The sequence below is a fragment of the Vulpes vulpes genome, chromosome 12 (genome assembly GCF_048418805.1).
Source record: "Vulpes vulpes isolate BD-2025 chromosome 12, VulVul3, whole genome shotgun sequence".
In the NCBI taxonomy this organism is placed as follows: domain Eukaryota; kingdom Metazoa; phylum Chordata; class Mammalia; order Carnivora; family Canidae; genus Vulpes; species Vulpes vulpes.
The window spans coordinates 37,638,387-37,661,601 of record NC_132791.1 but is presented as its reverse complement, the minus strand read 5'-3'; the positions used below and the strand labels follow the sequence as shown (position 1 = coordinate 37,661,601).

The following is a 23,215-nucleotide window of genomic DNA, read 5'->3' as shown; positions in this document are numbered from 1 at the left end:
GAAAATCCTGTCATGTGCTATAACACTGGATGAACCTCAAGGACATTATGCTAAATGAAATAAGACCATTACAGAAAAATATATACTGAATTATTCTACTCATATGAACTATTTAAAATAGTAAAACTCGGGCAACCCGGTGGCTCAGTGGTTTGGCGCCTGCCTTTGGCCTGGGGTGTGATCCTGGGGACCTGGGATGGAGTCCCACGTCGGGCTCCCTGCATGGAGCCTGCTTCTCCCTCTGCCTGTGTCTCTGCCTCTCTCTCTCTCTCTCTCTCTCTCTCATTAATAAATAAATAAAATCTTCAAAAAATAAAATAAAATAGTAAAACTTTTATAAAGTAAACTGGTGGTTGCAGGAACTGTGAAGAGGAGGAAGATGGGAGTTGTTCTTCAGTAGGTAACAGAGTTTCGGTATTACAAGATGGCAAAGTTCTAAAAATGTACTGCACAAAAAATGCAGTTAACATACTGTCTATAATATACACTTAATGTTAAAGTTGTTCAATTTTTTTTAAAGATTTATAAAAAAAAGATTTTATTTATGAGAGACACAGAGAGAGAGAGAGAGAGAGAGGCAGAGACACAGGCAGAGGGAGAAGCAGGCTCCATGCAGGGAGCCCGATGCGGGATTTGATCCCGGGTCTCCAGAATCATGCCCTGGGCCGAAGGTAGGTGCTCAACTGCTGAGCTACCCAGGGATCCCTTAAGTTGTTCAATTTCATGTTATGCTTTCTACCACACATTTTTAAATAAACTAATGAACCAAGAATAGTGAAACAATCCTGAAAAAGAAGAACAAAGTTGGAACACATTTGTCAGTTACAAACTTAATGCAAAACTATAGTAATTTTGACAGTGTGGTACTTGGCAAAGGAGAGACACACTAACCAATGGAACAAAATGGAGAGTCAGAAATAAACCCTCACATCTACAGTCAAATGATTTTTAACAAATGTGCCATGATAATTCAATGGGGTTAAGAATTTTTTTTCCAACAAATAGTGTTGGGAACAACTGGATATCCATATTCAAAAGAAAGAAGTTAGATCCCTACTTCATATTATACACAAAAGATAATCCAAATAAAGACCTAAATGTGTAAGTTCAAACTGTAAGATTCTTAGAAAAAAACAAGGGTAAATCTTTAAGACCTTAGGTTAGATAATGCTCCTTAGCACACCAAAAACACAAATGACAAAAGAAAAAATAAGTTGGACTTCATCAAAATTTAAAGTGTCTATGCTTCAAAGGACACCATCAAAAAAAATTTACAAAAAACCCACGAGAGAAAATTTTTGCAGATTCTGTATCTAATAAAGGACTTGTGTCCAGAGTATATAAACAGCTCTTAAAACTTAACAGTGAAAAGACAAATAACCTAAGTGAAAAATGGGTAAAGGATTTAAGAGACAGTTCTCTTTTACTTTTTTTTAAGATTTTATTTATTTATTTATTCATAGAGACACAGAGAGAGAGAGAGGCAGAGAGAGAAGCAGGCTCCATGCAGAGAACCTGACGTGGGACTTGATCCAGGGTCTCCAGAATCATGCCCTGGGCTGCAGGCGGCGCTAAACCGCGCACCACGGGGGCTGCCCGACAGTTCTCTTTTATATAGACATCTACAAATGGCCCAATAAGCACACAAAAAGATGTTCAACATCATAAGCCATCAGGGAAATGCAAATCAAAACCACTGCACACCCACCAGCATGGTTAAAATAAAAAAAAAAAAACAATAACAAAGTTTGGGAGGATGTAGAGACATTAGAAAATTGACACACCATTGGTAGAAATGTAAAAGGATGCAGCTGCTTTGGAAAATGGTATGGCAGTTCCTCAAAAGTTAAAGACAGAGTTGTCACATGACTTAGCAATTCCACCCCTAGGTATATATCCAACAGAAATGAAAACAAAATATTGGTATATAAATGTTCACAGAACCAAAAGGTGCATCCCTGGGTGAATAAATAAAAGGTGCTATATCCATAATATAAAATATTAATTGTACATTTTTAACAGGTGAATTGTTTGGTATATTACATGTCAATACAATTATTAAAAATAGTAATCTGCCATGATTATACAGTCCTATCACATAAAATATAAAATATTCCAATTCAAAAATAACTTAGAATTCACCAAACTCACTTGTTTTACAAATGATGAAATGCAAGCTTTCAAACCTGGATGGAATAGCATGGGGCCTGTCTTGAAATCCAGTTCCAGGGCTATTCTCACTGTGGAGTAGATAATGATGCACTACCTCCCTGCACTTAGATAATGACTGGATGAAGAAGAGGCCCAGGGTTCCTATAGAAAGTAGCTACTGCCATGTATTCTTTTTCTCTTTAATTACCATATAGCTTTGGCCTACTTCCAGGGTCTATTTTGAGGGGGGGAAGGGTACAGCTAACATTATAGCCTACAAGTCTCTCTTTCCTCTTCAACTTCACCCAACACAAACCATAATGAATGGAAACAGGACAGTTAGAAGAGGAAGGTTAATACCCTCTTGCCTTATCTGTGAAAAGGCTACCATGTCTCCTCAGATGATCAAGACAGATTCATCTAAATATAATGTATACAGAATTTTCACCCAATGAGCAAGAGACTGGAACATGCCCTGGATGGGCACTTAGCTATCAATTATTGAATTTACATTTCCCTGGAAGAAAGCATCCCATCTGAGGGAAGGAGTGTGAAAAATAGCTCAGCTCTCTTCCCTGAAACAAGGATAACTAAGCCAATTAATACATTCACAAGACATCATGAAAAACTTCAAATACAACTATTAAGAAGCCTTGGCTAAAAAAGGTAGGGTCAAGTAAAAAACGATGAATAACTTTACAGGGATTGGGTAATAATATATTTGCAAAGTTACTGGAGAGCCCTGAAAGAGTTTGGTAAAATCACAAAAATTACTTAAATGGGAAAGACAGAATTGTTTGATTCACACAGATTTTCCTTGTCAAAAAAAAAAATAACTTTTGTTAAAGAGAGATGAGGTATTATAATCTACTATTTTTTATTTACATGTTTTGAAAAATTCTTAAAAAATAATTCTATGAGTCTTCTATGATGTCAAAGTAGTATTTTCCAATGCAAAATCTGCAAAGATTTGTCCTTATTATGACTTGAAAATGATCTGATATTCATCCTGTTCTTCCTTTACAATGAGGCAACAAAGCAAAGACATAAAGAATCAAGTGATAACACTAGGCTATGTTAGAGGGATATAAAAGGGGGAAATAGCACAGGAAAATTAATAGGCCACATTCCTTTTATACAGACTTTAAAACATATGCATCTATAAAATATCAGTTTTTCCTAGATATATAAGACAAACTGTTAATAGATCCATTAATATACACAATTCAGTTAGCATAAAAAATATTTAGTTATAACATACTAGTCACCAGAAATACTACTTTTGTCCTCTGAAGGATTAAAAACTGAAAATAAGACTTTTCATTGCTGTCAAACATATTCAGTTTTCCCCTCAAATGAAGTTTAGATGAAAACAATGTGACTGACAAGCTCCAGCACAGGCAAATCTTGGCAGCCCTCAACTCTGTCTATCTCCTTGGCCTGTTAAGCAAAATTCCTTCACAAACTGTTGGTCTTTGCAATAACTCCTACAAAGCTCATTACTGCCAGCATCGGCCTATCCCCCATGTTGTGCATTTATCCCTGGGATGCATATCAACATGTGGCACATGTCCTTGACATGCACAGAAGAGCTGCACCCCAGGACAGCAGCACGCATGACAATAGTGTCGACTCTTACTTCTTTATGGTTGCTGGGATGTAACCGAGAAATCTAATAACTGTGACAGTGGGGCCTTTGGGTTTTTCCTTGCATTTCTAGACAGTGAAGCTGCACAGACACTAATGAAAGGTTAAATGAATAGGAATAGTTGACAAGAGGTACAATAAAGAAGGAGCTTGGTAATCCACAGACACTGAGCAGAGATCCTTGGCTCAAGCAGAGAAAGGACAGCACATCGTCGAGTCACAATATTTAAAACAGCTTGCTATACACAGAGGCTTTTGTGTCTGGGTACACGTCTGGCTTTGGACTAAAAAAAAAAAAAAGGATACTGAAAAGGAATTTCAGCATGGGGCACTTTGGCAAATGTAAGGTCATAATAAGAGAAAAATGTTTTGTGTGGGTTGTTACATCTTTGTACTAAACACAAAAAAGCTGGAACTATGAACTCATGAACCACAAGTTCCAAGACAATACTGTACATTTTGACAACTATTAAATACTGTATCTAGAGAGCTGGTTTGATGTGATTCCCACTGGTAAGATATACATCCAATGACTCATTTAGCAGTTCCACATTCGGCCTTCCTTGTGGAAGAATTCCTGATACTTATCTTAGAGTTTTAGAGTCAAGTTCTAGTTTTCTGAGAACATGATTTGTTACGAACATCACCAGAACTCTCCAGCCATCTTCCATTCATTGCAAAACATCCCAGCCGCTTACTATAAGGAAACTGAATGTATCATGCTAGCAATGTGTGAAGTATACAAGGCAAGCTTTTTGTAATTTCAAGTGACCGTAAAAGTGAAACGTCCTCAACTAACATTCTTAATTATTGAATTTTCTTATTTTTATTTTTTTTTACTTTAGTGTCCTCACTACACCTTAAGAGAAGGTTGTATACCTTGGGGAACTGATTTTAAAATTATAATAGCAAAACTATTAAAAAATCACCAAGGAAAAAAAATGTTCCAGAATTACAAGGGAAAAATTAAAAAATAAAAATAAAAATAAAAAAGACATTGTTAGGTACTTTTTAAAAAAAAAAAAGAGAAAAAAGAAAAAAGTTACAACTTTGCTATGGCATAAACTTAAAAACTGATTATCTGTAAAATCATCCTATGCATATGCATGAGGTTAGAATATAGGTTCACAATAAATGGTAAAAGCATACTGAGAACATGTTTTAAAACAAGGGAGCCTCTTTGAACAGCCAAATTAAATTATAGCTGAACTCTTGAGTGTACTGAGGGTTCTAATAAGCAACAAATAAAGACTTTTATTGGCTAGCAACATAATGAGAGTTACTGTGTGAAAGATGAAAAAAAAAAAAAAGACAAATCTGGGTAGTTTATCTCACTGGATTATATTATTTACCTAAATGGTAAATAAGGTTGTCCCAAGTAATGCTACTAAAAACTAGTATATAAATATTAAAGCAATTATGATCAATGACCCTTTAATGTAAACATATCACAAATTTTAGTGGAAAGACTGATAAACAACTGTGAAATTAAATAAAAAATACTGAATTTAATACTTCTTAAATTCTATTTCTTTACATTTAATTTACTTATTGATTCCTAATATATTAGCCTTATAAATGGTTTACTATATTATGCTTATAAATGAAGCATTTATTCTAAAGGAGTCTTCCCTCTAGAGTAAGGCAGTTGTATGTAGAACTACTTCAAAACCATTATTTACAGAAAGGAGGTTGTCCTTAATGAACTGAAAGAAGGTATTCCCCTCCTCAGTGATTTGGTAGGAAGTTACTTTTAAAAGAACTTTGAAGAGTGGCCTCCTAACAGAACTCCTTCAGTTGGCAAAACAACAAACAGTATTTAGCAAACCAAATCAGATTTAAGGTGTATTTGGTTGCATTTTGCTTGATCTTCAAATTAAATAAAAGGCAGAACCCTAGAATTCTTAGGTGACTACCTAACTGTTCTTGTAGAAAGTTGTTGCTTCTGTCAGAGCTTAAAAAAAAATAAAACACAAACAAACCCAATAGCACCTCCAAGCCTAAACATTAAGCCAGTATTCATTATCTACTCTTTTCCTACAACATTCTGATTGCCAGAGTGATTTTTTTTTTAACCTTAAGTATATCTAATAAAATCATAAGGCTCCCTCTAGCTCTTTAGAGAGGAGTTTACTAACCAAGGATCCTATGTAATTCCCAACCAACAGAAAAGATTTGAGGCTGCCTCCCCTTCCACAAGAAATGTTTTCAACTGTTTCTTGCAAGGATGTAGATGGTAAATGAGACCATCTGCAGGGGAATTCAGAAAGCACTGCTCCTTATATCCACATTAACTTAATCTATTAATTGCTTCCAACCTAAGCTTTATATAGAAAATTATAGAGTGAAACTTTAACCTGTTTAAACTACATATACATTCCCAACTTGCATTTATCAAGCTAGTTAAAAGTAATTTTCATCTCAAAAAACAACATGTATGAATATCTACAGAAATTCAAATCTGTGATCCAGTCTCAGTTCTAAAAACCTACATCTAAATGCAGAATCTTGAAATTTAAAAAAAATTATGAACAATGTATCTGTGGGATTTCCATAAAACAAAAGATGCTGATGGTCACTGTAGAAAACATTTCCACATGCCATAGTATTTACACACAACACTGGTAATACCTTTCTTAATTGCTTAATCTTTTCTGAGTTTCAGCATTGGGTATTTTAGGATTGCAGTTATTTAGAAGGCTATATAAATAACACAGTTAAGTACACCACTGATATTTAATTTATCTTATAATAGCCATAAAAGCTCCATAGTCGTCTGGCAAATCATTTCAAACAAGTGAATACGAAAAATGCTAAACTGAAAAAAAAAAAAAAAAAAAAAAAAACCTTAACTGAACTCAAGCTCACAAGGGCCATCTTTCACATACTTAAGGAATATTTATAGTGGTGATGAACCTTAACTATAAAATGAAAAATAAAAGGAATCACTGACTTCAAGTCACCACCTATTCTGGTCTCCCTTAATATAAGAAATATTCCCAGGAACAACAAAAAGAATAGCTCCCTCCACCCCCAACCCCCGCCCCTTTTTGAGCTAGTGTCCAATTTCTTCTTTTCTGAACAGCTGTATTATCCAACTTAAGTTGCTCTGCTAATTTCAGTCCCACAAGGACTAACTTGGAAGGCAAAAAAATACAAGAAAAGATCAATTTGCTGGGAAAGATCAAATGAGAAAACTGTGGGGACAGCACCAGGTCAGCGTGTGGAGAACTAAGCAGACCTGTTCTTCATTAACTGTGGCTCTCTGGGGATGTCACACACTACCTGTCCGTGGGCTTTATTGAACCGCCTAACCCGCCTCTCTGTTCCATTCTTCTGGGCCCAAGTGAATCATATCCTGCTGCTGACAAGTTAGCAGGGGACTGCGGCTGCAACATGAAAGTACTTTTCTTTCTTGTCTAAATCAGGCAGATTTTTGAAAAGACGACACAGCATTGACTCGTGACATGGCAAGATGAAACGAGAGGTCTGGGCCGGTCTTGGAGCTGTGCAGATAAAAGTAATCAAATGACACTCCTGGAATGCAAATTGGCATTCTTGACTGCAGCAATTGCACAACCATGAAACATCCCTGACAGCAAGCAAGATTAGGACAAAATGTTATGTAAAGCACTGAACTCAAAAACTCTCACTTGAAAATTCAAACTGTAACACTTACATTTTAATATAGCAATAGTCAGCTCTGCTTTTGTCTGCTTCTTTTTGTAATCACATATCCCTGCCTGGCAGATCTCTTACATTTCCGGTAGAAGAGGAAAAAAAAAATAGGTATTGGGAATGTATAACTGCTATTAATATTTTCTCAATATTTATTTTTTAAAAATCACAGGAGGTTGATTCTTGTTCAAAGTGCAAACACCACCGAACTTAATATTCTCAAGGGGTAAGAAAAGACGGTCTCAAACGTTTCTCACAAGATACTCAGAGTTCACATTCAGGTTCAGTATCATTTCCCTCAGGTGAAGATACTCTTGTACTTCGGTAGAGTGATTAGCAATCTGGATTTTAAATACTCTGCTCTCCGGGAACAGAAAGAGTAGCTACAACTAAGAAGTTCATTAAGGCTGAACAGTTTAAAATGAAACAGCTACAAATATAACATAAAAACACAGATACACTGTAAAGGTTCACAAGGGATTTTGTGTGTGTGTGTGTGTGTGTGTGCGCGCGCGTGAGTCCAAAAGGTAAAAAGGAAGTTCTATTAACTTGTATAAGGTCTCACTACTCTTTGAGTAGGTCTTCAAATAAGACACACTACATAATAGCGCCAGAAATAAATTCCTCCAGTTAAAACATGTATGTGTGTGTGCGCGCAGTTAACATCTGAAAACTGCAGAATACAAAGCGGTGGATAACAAATGGGTTTAGCCACTTTTCAAAATGATTAGTATTTGGGAATAGATGGGCGGGCAAAATAGAATGCAGGCTGGGGGAAAGGGAAGAGAAATGATACCTACAACCGGGTTTTATACAGTGTTCTTGCGTAAGATGCCACTGGAAGAAAAACTCAAGCACTAAACAGATATATTTAATACTTTGTTTTGACGCCTCCACTTAAAACACAGGTTCCCAGCATTGCAACTGTCCACGAAGTACGATAAATAAATAAATAAATAATAAATAAGGCAGGCCACTTTCTGCCACTTTAATCCTGGGTACCCAGGATCATTTTATGATGTCTTTCGTACAACAGCTTGACTCTAGGGTAAATGGGAACCACTATAAATCGCACGCTGCTTTCAAAACCACTTTAATTTCTGTCAGCGTTACTGTAACCACAGTCCTGGGCGCACGCTACTTTGTGTGTGTGTGTGTGTGTGTGTGTGTGCGCGCGCGCGCGCGCCTGCATCTGACAGTCGCATCTCCTACACTCCGGTTGTGACTTTGATCACTGAAACAAGAGATGTCACATTCGGGGAGGGGGGGGGAGGGAAGAAAATAACCCACGCCAACCCGCTATCTCTCCCTTTTCCCTACATACTCCATCTCCATGCAGAACCCGGTGGGTGAGCTCGCCAAGTTGGGGGGTAAGGAACGACGGCAGCACCGGGTGGAAGCAAACTGAAGGGAAGGGAGCGGTCCAACCCCATTTCTAACAAATCACTTTCCCCGAAAGCGGACGGGGCGCTCATCCGCAGGCGGACTCCCTGCAGAGACGCCGCTTCGAGGACACGGGGCTGGTGCTCCAACCTCGCCTTCCCATCTCCTCCACCACTTACACTTGGAACTTTTCTTAGCCTCACTACACAGGGGGGGAGGGGGGGAAGCTCATCCACGGTTTTTTTTTTTTTTTTACCTTTTTATTATTTTTATTATTATTATTATTTTTTTTGCAAATCCTGCCCCCTCCCCGGGCCCCACATGCCACCCTGCAGTCAATGTGTAAGTAAAACAAACGGGCTCCTTTAAAACTGCACCTCGGAAAAAAAAATCCCCGTTGTCCCTCGGGTGCAGGCTCCCGCCCCAGGGTTCGCGCACTGCCCACCAAGCCTCCGGGGGGGCACGTCCTACGCCCCCCGCGTCTCCCAAGGGAGGGTTCGCGAACTCGCCCCGGAGAGCGGCAGGGGAGGGGGGAGGGGGGAGGGGGGCGCCAAGGTGCCGGGGCCGGCGGCCGCGTCCCCGCCGCGCGGCGCACCAGCGCGCCCCGGCGCCCACGCCCAGCCGCCCGGCCCTCACTCGCGGGCAAGTTTTAAAAGTTACCGTTGTCCGAAAACGCTTTCCTCTCCGCCCGAGCTCGCCGCGCCGCTCCATTCATCCCCCGCCTCCCCGCCGCCCGGCCGCCCCGGCCGCCGGGCCCGTCCCCACTCCCCGGAGCCCCTGTCGCCCGCCGGCCGCTCACCTTTCCTCGCCCGCCGCGGGAGGGGGCGAACTTCCCGAGCCCCTCGCCCTCGCCCTCGCCCTCGCACACACTCACACACTCACGCGCACGCACGCAGCCCTCCCGCCCCGAGCCCTCCTCGCAAACTTGGGCCAAGTTGAGGGGAGATCCCGGGAGCCCGGCAGGGGCCAGGTTGGGCTGAGGTGCTGGTCGGCTGCCCGCCCCCCTCAGCGCCCCCCTCCCCCCCCGCCCCGTCCACCTCACGCCGCCGGACTTGAGGCAAACGCGGCCCCCGGGCGGCCCCGGGGGCGCGCGGGCGCGGGGGCTCCCGTCCGACTAAGTCTAGAATAAAAAGGAAAGGAGGGTGGAAACTTCTTACCATCTCGGCATGCTGGTTGTCAAGTGCAGCCCCCGCCTCTTGGTCTCCTCTTAGCGGCCGCGCCTGGACCAGCCCCTCGGCCGCCTCTCGCTCCTTCTGTCTCGGCCTTTCTTTCCCTCCCCCTCCCGATTTCCTCCGGGCCGCCGCTCTCGCCGCCTCCGCCTCTCCCCGCCCGCCCGCCCGCGCGCGCCCTCGCCGCGGCCCCTCTGCGCTCAGGTGACTGATTTACACACGCGCCCGGGGTCGCCCTCGCTCTCCGAGTCGGAGCCTGCGGCGTCCCCCCAGCTCCTCGGGACAGGAGAGAAACAAAAAGAGAGAGAAAGAAAGAAAAAAAAAAAGGAAAAAGAAAGAAAGAAAAGAGGAACGGACTGTCCCGGGTGGGGGCTGCGGCGGGGGGCGGGGGGCGGGGGAGAGGCCCGCGGGCGAGGCGACCCGGGGCGCGTTTGCGAGCCTCCCAAGTTGCTCCTCTCTGCAAAACTGTCGTGACTACAATGTTGCTTCCCTTTGGCAAAATATTAGCGGGTTAGTTTTGTTGTTGTTGGTCCTCAGATTTCCAGGGGTTTCGTGAGGGAGGATGTGTATTTCTCCCCCCACCACCCCCGCCACCGTCACCGCCGCCGCCCCGTTACTGCCCCCCCCCCGCCCCGGGTCGCGGTGGGAAATGGGAAAAACAACTTTGGCGCCCCCCCCCCCCCCCGCCCGGGGTGCGGGCGTGGAGGTGGAGGTGGCCGCCAGCGCCCAGCTGTCAGAGAGAAACGCCGAGGAAAGGGCGCGAACTTTATTCCGACTGCAGCGAACCGCGGCGTCGCCTTCCTTTCCGGGCACTCGCCGGTCTCGGGCCGCTTCGCGCGGCTCCTCCTCGCGCACCGCCGCCGCCGCCGCCGCCGCCGCCGCCTTCCTCGCTCTGCCGGCCGCCGCCGCTCCCGCGCCCTCGCCCCCGTCAGCCCGGGTTGTCCGCGCGCCACAGGACGGAAGGTGAGGGAAGCGGAGGAGACCCCGGGGACACACACTCGGGACGGAACGTGCTGGGCGAAAAGGCACGAAGTTGCGCGCGGCAGCCGGGCGGGGGGAGGGGAGGGAAAGTTGCCGGTGGCGGCGTGTGGTGTGGCGGCCCAGACGCCGGCTCGCGGCGAGGGCTTCCTTCCCCTTCCCTCGTCTGGGCCGCGCGGGCCGCGGGCGGGACGCGGCCGGGAGAGGGGAAGGGGAGCGCCGCCTCTCCGGGGGGCCCTCGGCCGACTCGCGGCGCCCCGGCCCGCACACGCACAGACGCACACACGCCGGCCGCTGAAGGACGTTTCTTAAGTGCAGGCAGAACGCACATCCCGGCCGCCAGGATGAGGGCGGCGGGGGGCAGGGGGGGTCGGGGGGGGGGGCGAGTTTAATCATCATCAGCTTTCTAACGTACACTTTGTGCCAAAAAACATCTCGGCGTTGTGCAGATTGATCACAGCTAGAGCAAACTTTGTGCACGGGAGGAAGGCACCGGTTTCAAGCATACTCCCCCAGCACTGAGAAAACCCCAGTCGTCGAGGACTTGCTTGGCCCAACAACAGGTTTGAATCATCCCTCCTCCTCCTCCTCTTCCTTCCCCGAAGTGGAGGGGCCGGGGCCGAGAAACGGCTTCACTGCATCCAGAGGTCAGAATTAAATTCCTTTGAAAATATGTAGCCCTGGAATGACATCGTTTTATTTTCTTTGATGCACAGCCTGCGCTTAAGTTTAATGTATAAATTGTCACAATAATTAAAAAAGAGTCGGGGGAGCTGTGACGCGGGAGACGATGACCCAAGTAGCCACAGCTGTGCAGAAAATGTGATTAGGCTTATTATTCACATGGACCCTGCTTTTTAACGGTAGGGCCACCGCACCTGCAGTTCTGTGTATTGATGGGGTCCAAACCCCTGACCGTTTTCAGGCCCTTAGAAAGCAGATTTCAACTCATTTCTAGATTTGTATGATTCTCTGCCTCATTTTGGTGAGAAAAGTCTTGCCTGATAAACGCTTCTACTATACTATTTTATAGTAAATACTCTGTAGAATTCTAGACACATGGTTCATCTGGAATTTTCTAGTGGGAGACAGATTACTTCTCTAGAGCATAAATCAAAGTAAAGACTATCTAATGACTACCCATATATATAAATGCATGTTATCTAAGAAGGCTCATCTTTAAATGATTTGATTAAGGTGTGGAGCATGTTCCCTTATTCTGTAAACATCACTGTAACATCATCCTATAGTTTGTAGAAACTGATTACACAACGGATAATGACGACCAAATGTGCATTCTGAGCAACTGAGGATCATCACAAGAATTCTCCAGAAATGAGCCAAAGTTCCAATGTGTTTTCCTGTATCATGGAGAGAGGAGAAAAGCTAGTTGCTAATTTCAGAGTCATTACCCATACAAATCCATTCACACACTTACCGCTTTGGACAACTGACAGACCAGCAATTGCCAAACAATTGTATTCACACAGTGCATTTTTGGCTGTGCCCCCACTCTGGCCAACAGCAGAAGTGATTCCACATCAAGTAACCTGTAATTTACATTCCCCTGATTGGTTCCAGATCTGTTTTTGATGTTAGCATACAAACAATTTATGTGAGGCAAGATGTGTCTATTTGGGGTCCAGTGCCTTTCTAGAGAGTCCTAATTATAAAGATGGGGAATGTGTTGGGCTGCAGAGCAGCCCTTGGAGAAGGTGGAAGAATTGACAGAACCAAAGGATTCCACAGCCTCTTATTTCCTCCAGTGGGTTTGTATGGCAATTGGAATAAAACCTTCCTTGTCCTTTTTTTTTTTTTTTTTTCTATCTTGCAAGACGTTAATGATCTGTACCTGCTGGACTTTTCAACTATTCTTCTTTTCTGTTCCTCTCATGAATACACTAAAGTCTCAGTGGCTTTCTTTCTCTGCACCTTGCCAAGCTCCTTCCTGCTCTTTGTCCTGCTATACTCTCTCCCTGGAATATTCTCCCGTTTTCCAATGGTTTCTTCTTATCTTCTATCCCAGTTTAGCTCTAACTTCACTTCTTTAGATTCTAATTTAACTAGCTCTTAGCTCACTTCCTGAAACCCCCCTCACACTTTGTCCCATTACTTATTTTTCTTTATATGCCTTAGAAGTAGCTGAAATTATCTTGTTTGTGTGCTTACTGTTTTTCTGCAACTGAAATGTAAGCTCCATGGGGGCAAGAGCTGTATCTATCTTGTTCATTTACATAGTATCCATAAAACAGTGCCAAGCACAACATAAACTCTCAGAAATATTGTTTGAATTCAGGAAAAAATGTCAAAATCATTACACTATATGCAAGTCACTCTAGGGATACAGGGGGGAAAAGTGCCATATCTTCTTTCAGAGGTGGAGTAAAAACTGTTGAGTTCCTTTTTTAAGATTTTATGTATTCATGAGAGACATAGGCAGAGGGAGAAGCAGGCTCCCTTCGGGGAACCTGATAGGGGACTCAGTCCCGGGACCCTGGGATCAGGACCTGAGCCAAAGCCAGATACTCAACCACTGAGCCACCCAGGCACCCCAAAACTGTTGAGTTCTTATACCAGTGAACTTAAAAGTGTGCTCTGGGCATCCCTGTGTGTCCCTAAGACCCTTCTAAGAGAGCCATGGGGGTCAAAACTATTCTTATTATATACTGAGAAGTTATTTGAGTTATTTGCCTTTCTTATTCACATTCTGTTACAAATTTACAGCAGAGTTCCCCAAAGGCAACATGACCAATGAACGGAATGGGGAAGTCGAAACGAAAAATCTACCTGTCTTTTTATATCAGACATTAAAGAGATTTGCCAAAAAAAAGTAAATCGATGCCACTCTTCTCATTTTTTTCTGCTCTGGAAAACAGTTATTTTTCATCTTAAAATATGAGTATGTATTCATTTCCTATCACTACTGTAACAAACTACCACCAATTAAGTGGCTTAAAAACAACAGAAATTTATAATTCTGAGGTCAGAAACCTAAAATGGGTTTCACCAAGCTAAAACTCAAGGGTGTCCACAGGCCTGCTCTCCTTTGTAGAGGCCCAACGACAGAATCCATTCCCTTACTTTGTCCAGCTTCTAGAGGTAACCCACATTCTTTGGCTCATGGTACCCTTACATCTCTAAAGCCTGTGATCTCTATTTTTTTTTTAGATTATTTATTTATTTATTCATGAGAGACACAGAGGCAGAGGGAGAGGGAGAAGTAGTCCCCATACAGGGAGCCTGATGTGGAACAGGATCCGGGACTCCAGGATCACGCCCTAGGCCAAAGGCTGGCGCCCAACCTCTGAGCCACCCAGGCATCTCAAGCCTGTGATCTCTAAAGCATTTGTATCACTCTGACACTTCCTTCTTCTTTCATTTATACCTACTCATGTGATTATATTGGGCCCATCTAGATATCCAGCATAGTCTGCGCCTCTCAAGATGCATCTCCACATCAACTTAATCGCACCCAAACAGGTAGCAGCCGAGATTAGGATGTGGACCAGTCTTAGGAGCCTTCATTCTGCCTACCACAGTGTTGTAACAAATGATTGGCCTATTATTATTTTAAATGAATTGATCACTATTTAAAATTTTTCAGTTTCAATTTATGCTACAATAAATACCAATAGCTATTGCCCACATAAACCAAAGCTCTTTGCAGTCTTCAATAATTTCTGAGAGGTCATGAGACCAAACAGTTTGAAAATCGCTGGCCTGCACAATAGCTATTTTCCCTTCTTCCATGTCTCAAGTTAAACTAGATTGAAATTGTACTAAAATAATTATGCTGGCTCTGTTTCCTTTGCTGTGATTGGTTTAAGGACGGGCATGTTACTTAGTTCTGGCTGAGGAAGGATGAGGGGAAATCATTGAGGGACTTGGAGATAAGATAATTTTATTCATTAAAACAAACAAACAAACAAAAACTGGCAAGAAATAAATCGTCCCTGTTCTGCTCTGAATGTTAGGATATGAGAACGTGGGGCAGCCCGGGTGGCTCAGTGGTTTAGCACCGCCTTCAGCCCAGGTCATGATCCCGGAGACTGGGGAATCGAGTTCTGCGTCAGGCTCCCCACATGGAGGGAGCCTGCTTCTCCCTCTGCCTGCGTCTTTGCCTCTCTCTGTCTCTCATTAATAAATAAAATCTTAAAAAAAAAAAAAAAAAGGATATGAGAACGTGGTATCTGAAACAGCTGCATCCATCTTGTGACCAGGAGGGAGTCCACACACACACACCTGGGATGGCAGAGTTGGAAGGTGGAGCGCAAATGAGCTCTTGATTTTGTTTTTGACATGCTGAATTAACCAACCCCAGGTGGCTTGAGACTTGTTATGTGATGTAATTCATCCCTTTATTATTTAGGCCACTTTGAGGTTGCTTTCCTATTACTTGCCGCTTGAAGCTTCAAAGCTGCAAAAGCAGGAAATGCTGACACTCATAGTTGAAGGTTACTGGTGACCCTTCCAAGAAATGGTTTACCATCCAACCAGTTAGTTTTGTTTGTAGTTGTGGCTGGGTTATAAGTGTGTGTTCTTGGCGGGGTCTGCCGCTAATGAGGAGTCATTTTTCTGGATTAAGTATATGTAAATTTATTTGCATAGTATATTTTATACATATCCTATGAGTTTTGTTCTAAGGAATACCATGTTTTAGAAACCAAGTAAGTCCTTAAATTAAAATTTTCAACGTGTGATTTTGTGCAACGCTGTTAATCTTGCTTGGAGATTCTGAATATTATGTTATTCAAATACTGCCCAATACGTTCACAATGGACTACAGTTCTTTGTAAATTCTTTAAGAAATGCGAAGAAAAGGAAATAAGAATATTGTGGGAAGAAAATCTGAGCATAAAGAAGAAACTTAGTTTCAATGTCAGACACAAAATTAGGGCAGACAAAATATTTTCACCCTCAAAAAATGAGTATATGTGGAATAACATAAACTCAACTTGAGGGTACTTTCAGCCTCAAGATTAACAGTTCACCCAATGTTAACAGAAAATGAAAGAAATTTTTCTGTAAGAAGTTTAGTCATGAAGCAAATCAGGACTATCAGATAAGGCAATTATTATTGTATTTTAAGTTTTAAAATTTCATTTTAACAATAGTAATTTGTGAACATTAAGTATTTGTTGTTTGATATCACAGTTTTTAATATGTTTTATTTAGGATGTATTTTGATGTTTCTTTCTTTTTTCAGTGTTTTCCATTATTAAATGCCCTCATCAGGTAGACTTAATTTTACATGTTATTTAAATGTATAATCTTACAAATATATTAGTTCATAATATTAATAAACCATGCATTGATTACTATTTTTACAGAAAACTTATAACGCTATCATAGAAAAAGGATCCACTATATATGATTATGGTCACTATTATTACTTAATAATATACAAGTGAAGGGTTATATGATTATAGAATAACTTATGATTTGGGGAAATCTTAAGAACTTCTGTTCTCCTTCCTGAATTCAATGATTAGTATCTGTCAGGAATTTGAAAACATAAGATCTACATTTATCTTTTTTTTTTTTTTTGAGATTTTATTTATTTATTCATGAGACACACAGAGAGAGAGGCAGAGACATAGGCAGAGCCAGAAGCAGGCTCCCTACAGGGAGCTCTATGTGGGACTCAATCCCAGGACCTGGGATCACACCCTGAGCCAAAGGCAGATGCTCAACCATTGAGCCACCCAGGAGTCCCCCAAAGTATTTCTAAATTGTTCAATCTTAGAATATTTTTCAAATTCTGCATTTTTTTATAGATATCCATTAATCATTTTGTGGATAAAAGCCCCACAAATATTGATCCCAACCTTCATTCTCTTTGACTCTCAGATGTATTTGATATTTTTGGTCAACTGCTTTACAGAACTCTCCCTTCTGGTGATTTCTTCCATATTCTCCCTCATCACAGGCTCTCCCCACTGCTTCACATGCTCACTTCTTCCTATACACAATGTGGGAGTTGCCCAAAAGGTCAAACTTCCCAGCCTTTCTCCTGTTTTTATTGTGGTCTTCAGTGTCTGAACCATCCCAACTGCAACATGATCTCTATAATCATTTCTATTCCCCTGACCCAGTTCTACTTCCTTTGCTTATATTGTCTACACAGATCTTGTAAGTTGAATGCTCAACAAATAGCTTATCTTCACCTCCAACTTAACCTGACACTGAAACCATCAACAACTCTTCATTTTTCTGTCTTTGCTATTCTTTCATTCTACTCAAGGGCAAACCTCTTTGAACCATTTTTTCCCTGCCTTCATTTTCCATATCAAGTCATTTACAAAATCACGTAGAAGTTCCTTCCATTTACTCCTCATGTTTGTCCATTCCTGCCTCATTCATATGACCACAATTTTTTGAAGTTAACAAGTGCAAGAATTTTTCAGTTATACTCCTTATGTCCACCTTCCTCTCATTCTAATCCATTTGCTGCCAGATTCTAACTTTTTTAACTATTTTCATTGCATGTCTCTCCCTTGTATAATAGATGGCTAAATAAATAACACCCTGTTTTCTACCATATTAAGCCAAATTGTAATGTTTGCTTTCAAAGCTTACCTTTATTCAACTCTCACACTTAGTTTAGTGCCTGGTAGTTGATCAACAAATAATGCTGAATGAATGAATGACTTACCCTATCTACACAATGCTTTTTCCTACATAAACCTGCTGCTCTACTAAGATAAGAGTTCGCCTCAAACATGCATGATCATCTCTACATTTTTCTCCTGACTTTCTAAATGGATGCATACCTTCCACTTTTACCTACTCGTATCTGTGCCAATTTGCTTCCACCAAAGGTCATTTGAAATCGCTCAGAAAAAGAGGCACAACTACATTAAGATCATTTATGATTATAGTTAAAATTTAACTATAGTTAAAATTATAGTTAAATTTACTAATATATCTACCATGTGTTAGGTTCTTTATCATCTTCTTTGCATATTTATTGAATCTTCACAACATATTCTAGAGTTAGACATTATCTTCCCTACCATATGAATGAGAAAGAGGCTCAGAAGCTTCGAATAGCTTGCCTGAGGACACACAGCATGTAAGTGTTAAAGTGAAGATTGCATCTCTGGTTTATCTTCTAGCCCTTAAATACCACCCATCTTTCAAGGATTTGATCAGATGCCACATCCTTCAAGGAAACTTCCTTTATTTCTGTGGCTTTCTTTTTCCTCTCAGCATCAAAAGCATTTATAGTCTGGATCATTGATTGATCACCTAATTGCATGCTGTTGTGTATTTATGGTGGTTTTATATATGTCTATCTTCTTAATGAGAAAGTAAGCTCATTGAGGACAGAAACCCTAATGATTACACATTCTCAACCCCTCACCATCCCTGGTAAAGTGACAGGCACATAAACAAAGTGTTTAATGAAATAACTTATGAAAATATCTTAGACATGAAATAATTTCAAGTGAAAAGCATATTTCTATAGGAATTAAAGTCCTCTTATCACAGATTCTGAAAGTACATGTGACTCCAGTTGTGTCTAGTTACTTAGACATTAGGGCCAGGCCACTTTCTATTTGCTTTATTTTAATTGCATACTGTTTTGATGCATTCACTTGTTGCTTCACTCATGTACTATGTCAGCTGCTAAAGTAGGAAGAGTCTTTGTTAAAGCCTCATTGCTTCTGAGTTATGTGGATAATTGCCCTGTAATTGTGTCAGACAGAGCCCCCCTTTATGTATCTTTGCTCATCTCCTATGTTCTCTGTGCTGTGTAGCCATCTCACCTCTCTCCTACCAAAAGAATATGTCTCATTTATGTACCACATACTTCTTGTTCCATCCGTATATAATTGTTTAGTGCTTGTCCTGAAAATGCTTTAAAGATGTGCCTTGGAGGGATGCCTGAGTGGTTCAGTTAAGTGTCTGCCTTTGGGTTAGGTCATGATCCCATGGTCCTAGAACTGAGCCCCATATTGAGCCCCTGCTCAGCATGGAGTCTACTTTTCTCTCTCCCTCTGCCCTTCTCCCAGCTTCTACTGTCTCTCATTCACTTTCTTTCTCTCTCAAATAAATACTCTTTAAAATAAAAATAATATAAGATAAAAATGTGCCTGGTTAGTTAAATTTTAAGGTCCTCATTCTTATGCTACAATTATCTTCTCATTTGCCTTATATAAACAAAGGCATTATTTTGCTGGACTAATGCTATTCATTTATATAAAATTATGAATCAAATTGTCTAGCCTAAAAAAAGTGCAGCATGTGGGCGGCCCGGGTGGCTCAGCTGTTTAGTGCCGCCTTCAGCCCAGGGCCTGATCCTGGAGAACCGGGATCGAGTCCCATGTCAGGCTCCCTGCATGAAGCCTGCTTCTCCCTCTGCCTGTGTCTCTGCCCCTCTCTCTCTCTCTCTCTGTGTCTCTCATGAATAAATAAATAAAATCTTAAAAAAAAATAAAATGCGGGGATCCCTGGGTGGCTCAGCGGTTTGGCGCCTGCCTTTGGCCCAGGGAGCGATCCTGGGGTCCCGGGATCGAGTCCTGCGTCGGGCTCCCAGCATGGAGCTCTTCTTCCTCTGCCTGTGTCCTCTGCCTCTCTCTCTCTCTCTCTCTCTCATGAATGAATGAATGAATGAATGAATGAATGAATAAATAAATCTTTTTTTTTTTAAGTGCAATATGCTGAATCTCTACCCAAATTACCAACAAAGGTAAACACCTTCCAAGTTTGATTTTGTAGCCAAATAAAACTCAGTGGAAGTAATTTACATAGAAGTCCATCAAGACAACAAGTAGAAGACTGATGACCCTTTTGATAAAGTTGATGAGATTAAAATGCTGTAGGGCTTTCAGCCAGGTGTAAAAAAGCCAAAGGTTGAGCAGAAAACATAGTTTACTGACGATAGCTTTATTTACTTTCCGTTGAGCTACTATATCTTCTGGGGACCAGAAAATAGGAAGTAAACTCACTACCTACAAAGCACTTTACCCACATTATCTCACTTCATTTTATCAACAACCCTGTATATAGTTATCATTCCCATTTTACAGGAAGAGAATTTAAAGTTTAGAGAGAATAAATAACTTTGCAGAGGCCTCAGGGCACAAAAATAGAAAACCCAGAATTATAGCAAAGCTACCAATTTCCATGTCAATGCTTTGTCTGCTAAGAGGCATGTGTACTGATTGACCATATGGTCTCACACTCTGACTCTTCTATCACCAAGACTTTAGGGAAGTCCCAGTCACTTAGTTACATAGCACTGATGTGCACACCAGCCTGTAAACAGGACTGAGCAGTTGTATAGCCGTCTATCTACTTTATACATAGTTAAGTATACCGTGTACTTTTCCAAATGTAGCTTTATATTATGGTCCTCTTATTTCCAAGTTTATAATGGAGAAATAGAACTTTCATGCATCTTTAGCTTAGAAACGGTTAACGTTCTTCCAAAGATTTTAGTACAACAGGCATAAACAATGTTATTATTTAGATCTTTTTTTTTTTTTTTTTTTTTTTCATTTTGAGAAGTGCCTTCTGGTATAGCAGGCAAAAGCAATCTGGTCGCTTTTTGTGATTGCTATTCACACTTGGTAATGAATAAAAATTCCTTTGGCTCTTTTGGAAGAGTCAGAAGGGAGTCATTGGTTTAGTAGAGTTGTGGCCTAAAAACACCAAGCCAACTCATCAGAGCTGCTGATCTCGTGCCCTTCCTCTGGCAAACCATGTGTCGGATGTGGTAGGAAAAAAAATCTCTCTTTCAGCAGCAGAATGTGTGCAAGCTACACCCTGAATTATCCCATGATGACCTTGCAAATGCAACACATGCCCTTGTGACCACAAGGCCCAACAACTGTAATTTCCTCTGCTTTTCATCAGAGTTCTGCTGCTGCCTGCAGCAGGCACAGCATATATGGGTACAGCTGCGCTCTGAAACCTCCAATACCTGCCCTCCATACTTTACTACCTATATGTAAAAGATTGTCGAATAGGAAGCTGGCCCCACAGCTTATGCAAACTCTAAGTTCATCTTCCTGAACTATGAGTCTGGCTAATGTTAACTATACAGCCAACCAACATTTGGGGTATATTACCTAATGCACTTGCTGAAGTCATTCCAAAGATCATTATTAGGCAATTTCTCTGAGCAAACCATAGGTTAAAGAGGCACTTCCTCTGTGACATCATTGATGGTTCTTTCTTTTTTTTTTTTTTAATTTAAATTCAATTTGGATGGGTATTTCATTTACTCAATACATATATATTTAGCACTTACTAGATGCCAGCCGCTACTCTATGTACTGAGAATGAAGCCCTGACCAGAATAAAAAAGGCCACTAGTTTCCCTGAGCTTACTATCTAGCGGTGGAGATGCAATGAACAAGTTGCAGATGAGAGTTTGAATGCTTTAATAACAATGAAATAGGGTGCTGTGATCCAAGAAGACTAGGAGTGGGATGTTGATGGTGGATAACTGGTTATATGTTTTACATTGGATAGTCAAAGACTTCTCTGACAGGTGATATTCTGCTGAGATTAGAACCATGATAAACTTTGTAAAGATCAGTGGGGGGACGCCTGGGTGGCTTAGCTGTTGAGCGTCTGCCTTTGGCTCAGGTGTGATCCCAGGGTCCTGGGATTGAGTCCCGCATTGGGCTCCCCGTGAGAAGCCCGCCTCTCCCTCTGCCTGTTGAGTCTCTGCCTCTGTGTGTGTGTGTCTCTCTCATGAATAAATAAATAAAATCTTAAAAAATAAAAAGATAAGTGGGAAGCTCCTCCTATGCACAGGCCCTAAGGTGGGAAAGAGGTGAGAAAGGAATTTAAAGGTTAGTGTGGTTGGTGTGTCCTGAGGGAAGGGAAATAGTGGAAAGACTTTTTTCTTTTTTTTTAAAGATTTTATCCATTTATTCATGAGAGACACAGAGAGAGAGAGAGAGAGAGAGAGAGAGGCAGAGACACAGGCAGAGGAAGAAGCAGGCCCCATGGAAGAAGCTCGACGTGGGACTCGATCCCTGGACTCCAGGATTGCGCCCTGGGCCGAAGGCAGGTGCTAAACCGCTGACCCACCCAGGGATGCCCATGGAAAGACTTGAAGTAGGACTGAGAGGCTAGGCAGAGGGAACCCACATATACATATTCAGTCAAACCTGTACTGTAAGACAAGACCCCAAAATATATATAGTTTTAGATGAGATGAGGTTCACCAACCAGAGAATCCACTGCTGGATTGGGATGAGGGAGGGCAGAGAACAGACAACCTTGGGTACATGGTGGGAATCCTCAGTGATTTCCCTACTTGTAGACTTATCTAGAGGCCAGAATTTTCAGTCATTGCAAATGCTGATACCAAGTTCACAACTTGATCGCCATCACCTCCTTTGTCATTGGTGTCATTTTAAAGTCCCAGCATCTCATAAAGATTCAAATGATGACATTCTTTTAAAAATATTATATTGGCTTATTATTTCATTTGCATTATACTCAGTAAAAGATGGACATGCAAGACGATACTACCCATAGATGCAAAGTGGCTTGACATGTAAAATAAATATCCCCAAACTCCATTAAATGTTTGCTCACCACATATTTTCTAAACCATACTGAGAAAAGCTCACTCAAACTTCTGTGACACCATTGGCCCTTACTCTGACTCTCCAAATGGCTCTCTTGAAGCCTCCCTGTGTGCCTTCATCCTCCCAGAGCTAGTGAATATCCCCTCCAAGGAACGCTGTGTGGCCTCATCAGCAAAAAAGTGGCATACCTGTGGTTTGGTACGGAGTGAACTGGGCCAGGAATCTGGGGAGCAAGCCTTTATTCCCATCATTGCCAGTCACTCTGGGATCTCAAGCTAATCAAATCGTCTCTGTACTTTAATTTATACCCATGCAAAATGGAAAACATAATACTGTAGTGGTGCTCTAAACACAGCCAAATCTGATGGGAACAAAACACTTAGGGTATTTCATTTTTTTGAAGCTCGAAGACATGACCAGGAAACCTCCAGTCACAGAGACTGAGAGCTCTTAAGGAAGCTTAACACCAAATAAAATGGGGAGAGTTTTGCTCTATTCTAGATATGGACAATTAGATCTGGCCAATGTCTCTTCCTGTGGCAGGCTGTGATAAACAGAATGTTGAGAGAAAACTAACCAAAGGCTAGATTGCATGAATATCACATACAGAAAGGTTAACCATTTACCTATTTATGCTATAATATCACATTA

At 41.7% G+C, this 23,215-nt stretch overlaps 2 protein-coding genes across 11 annotated transcripts in view; one reads left to right on the top strand and one right to left on the bottom strand.

Moving 5' to 3' along the window:
• The window catches only part of BNC2 (basonuclin zinc finger protein 2), a 433,488-nt gene extending 423,284 nt beyond the window's left edge, over positions 1-10,204 (bottom strand). For 4 of the 10 annotated variants that reach the window (XM_072728214.1, XM_026001440.2, XM_072728215.1 and 1 more), the window contains exon 1: positions 10,017-10,173. In XM_072728214.1, coding sequence (XP_072584315.1) covers positions 10,017-10,019 — 3 coding nt within the window. In that variant the 5' untranslated portion in view covers positions 10,020-10,173. Of the gene's footprint in view, positions 1-10,016 lie in introns of all 10 variants that reach the window. The other 6 variants (XM_072728211.1, XM_072728224.1, XM_026001439.2 and 3 more) reach the window with 3 other exon arrangements.
• The window catches only part of LOC112921937 (uncharacterized), a 63,144-nt gene continuing 49,954 nt past the window's right edge, over positions 10,026-23,215 (top strand). Inside the window, exons 1-2 of the mRNA XM_072731907.1 lie at positions 10,026-10,058; positions 10,536-10,991. Of these exons, the coding sequence (XP_072588008.1) occupies positions 10,026-10,058; positions 10,536-10,991 (489 nt within the window). The remainder of the gene's footprint in view (positions 10,059-10,535; positions 10,992-23,215) is intronic.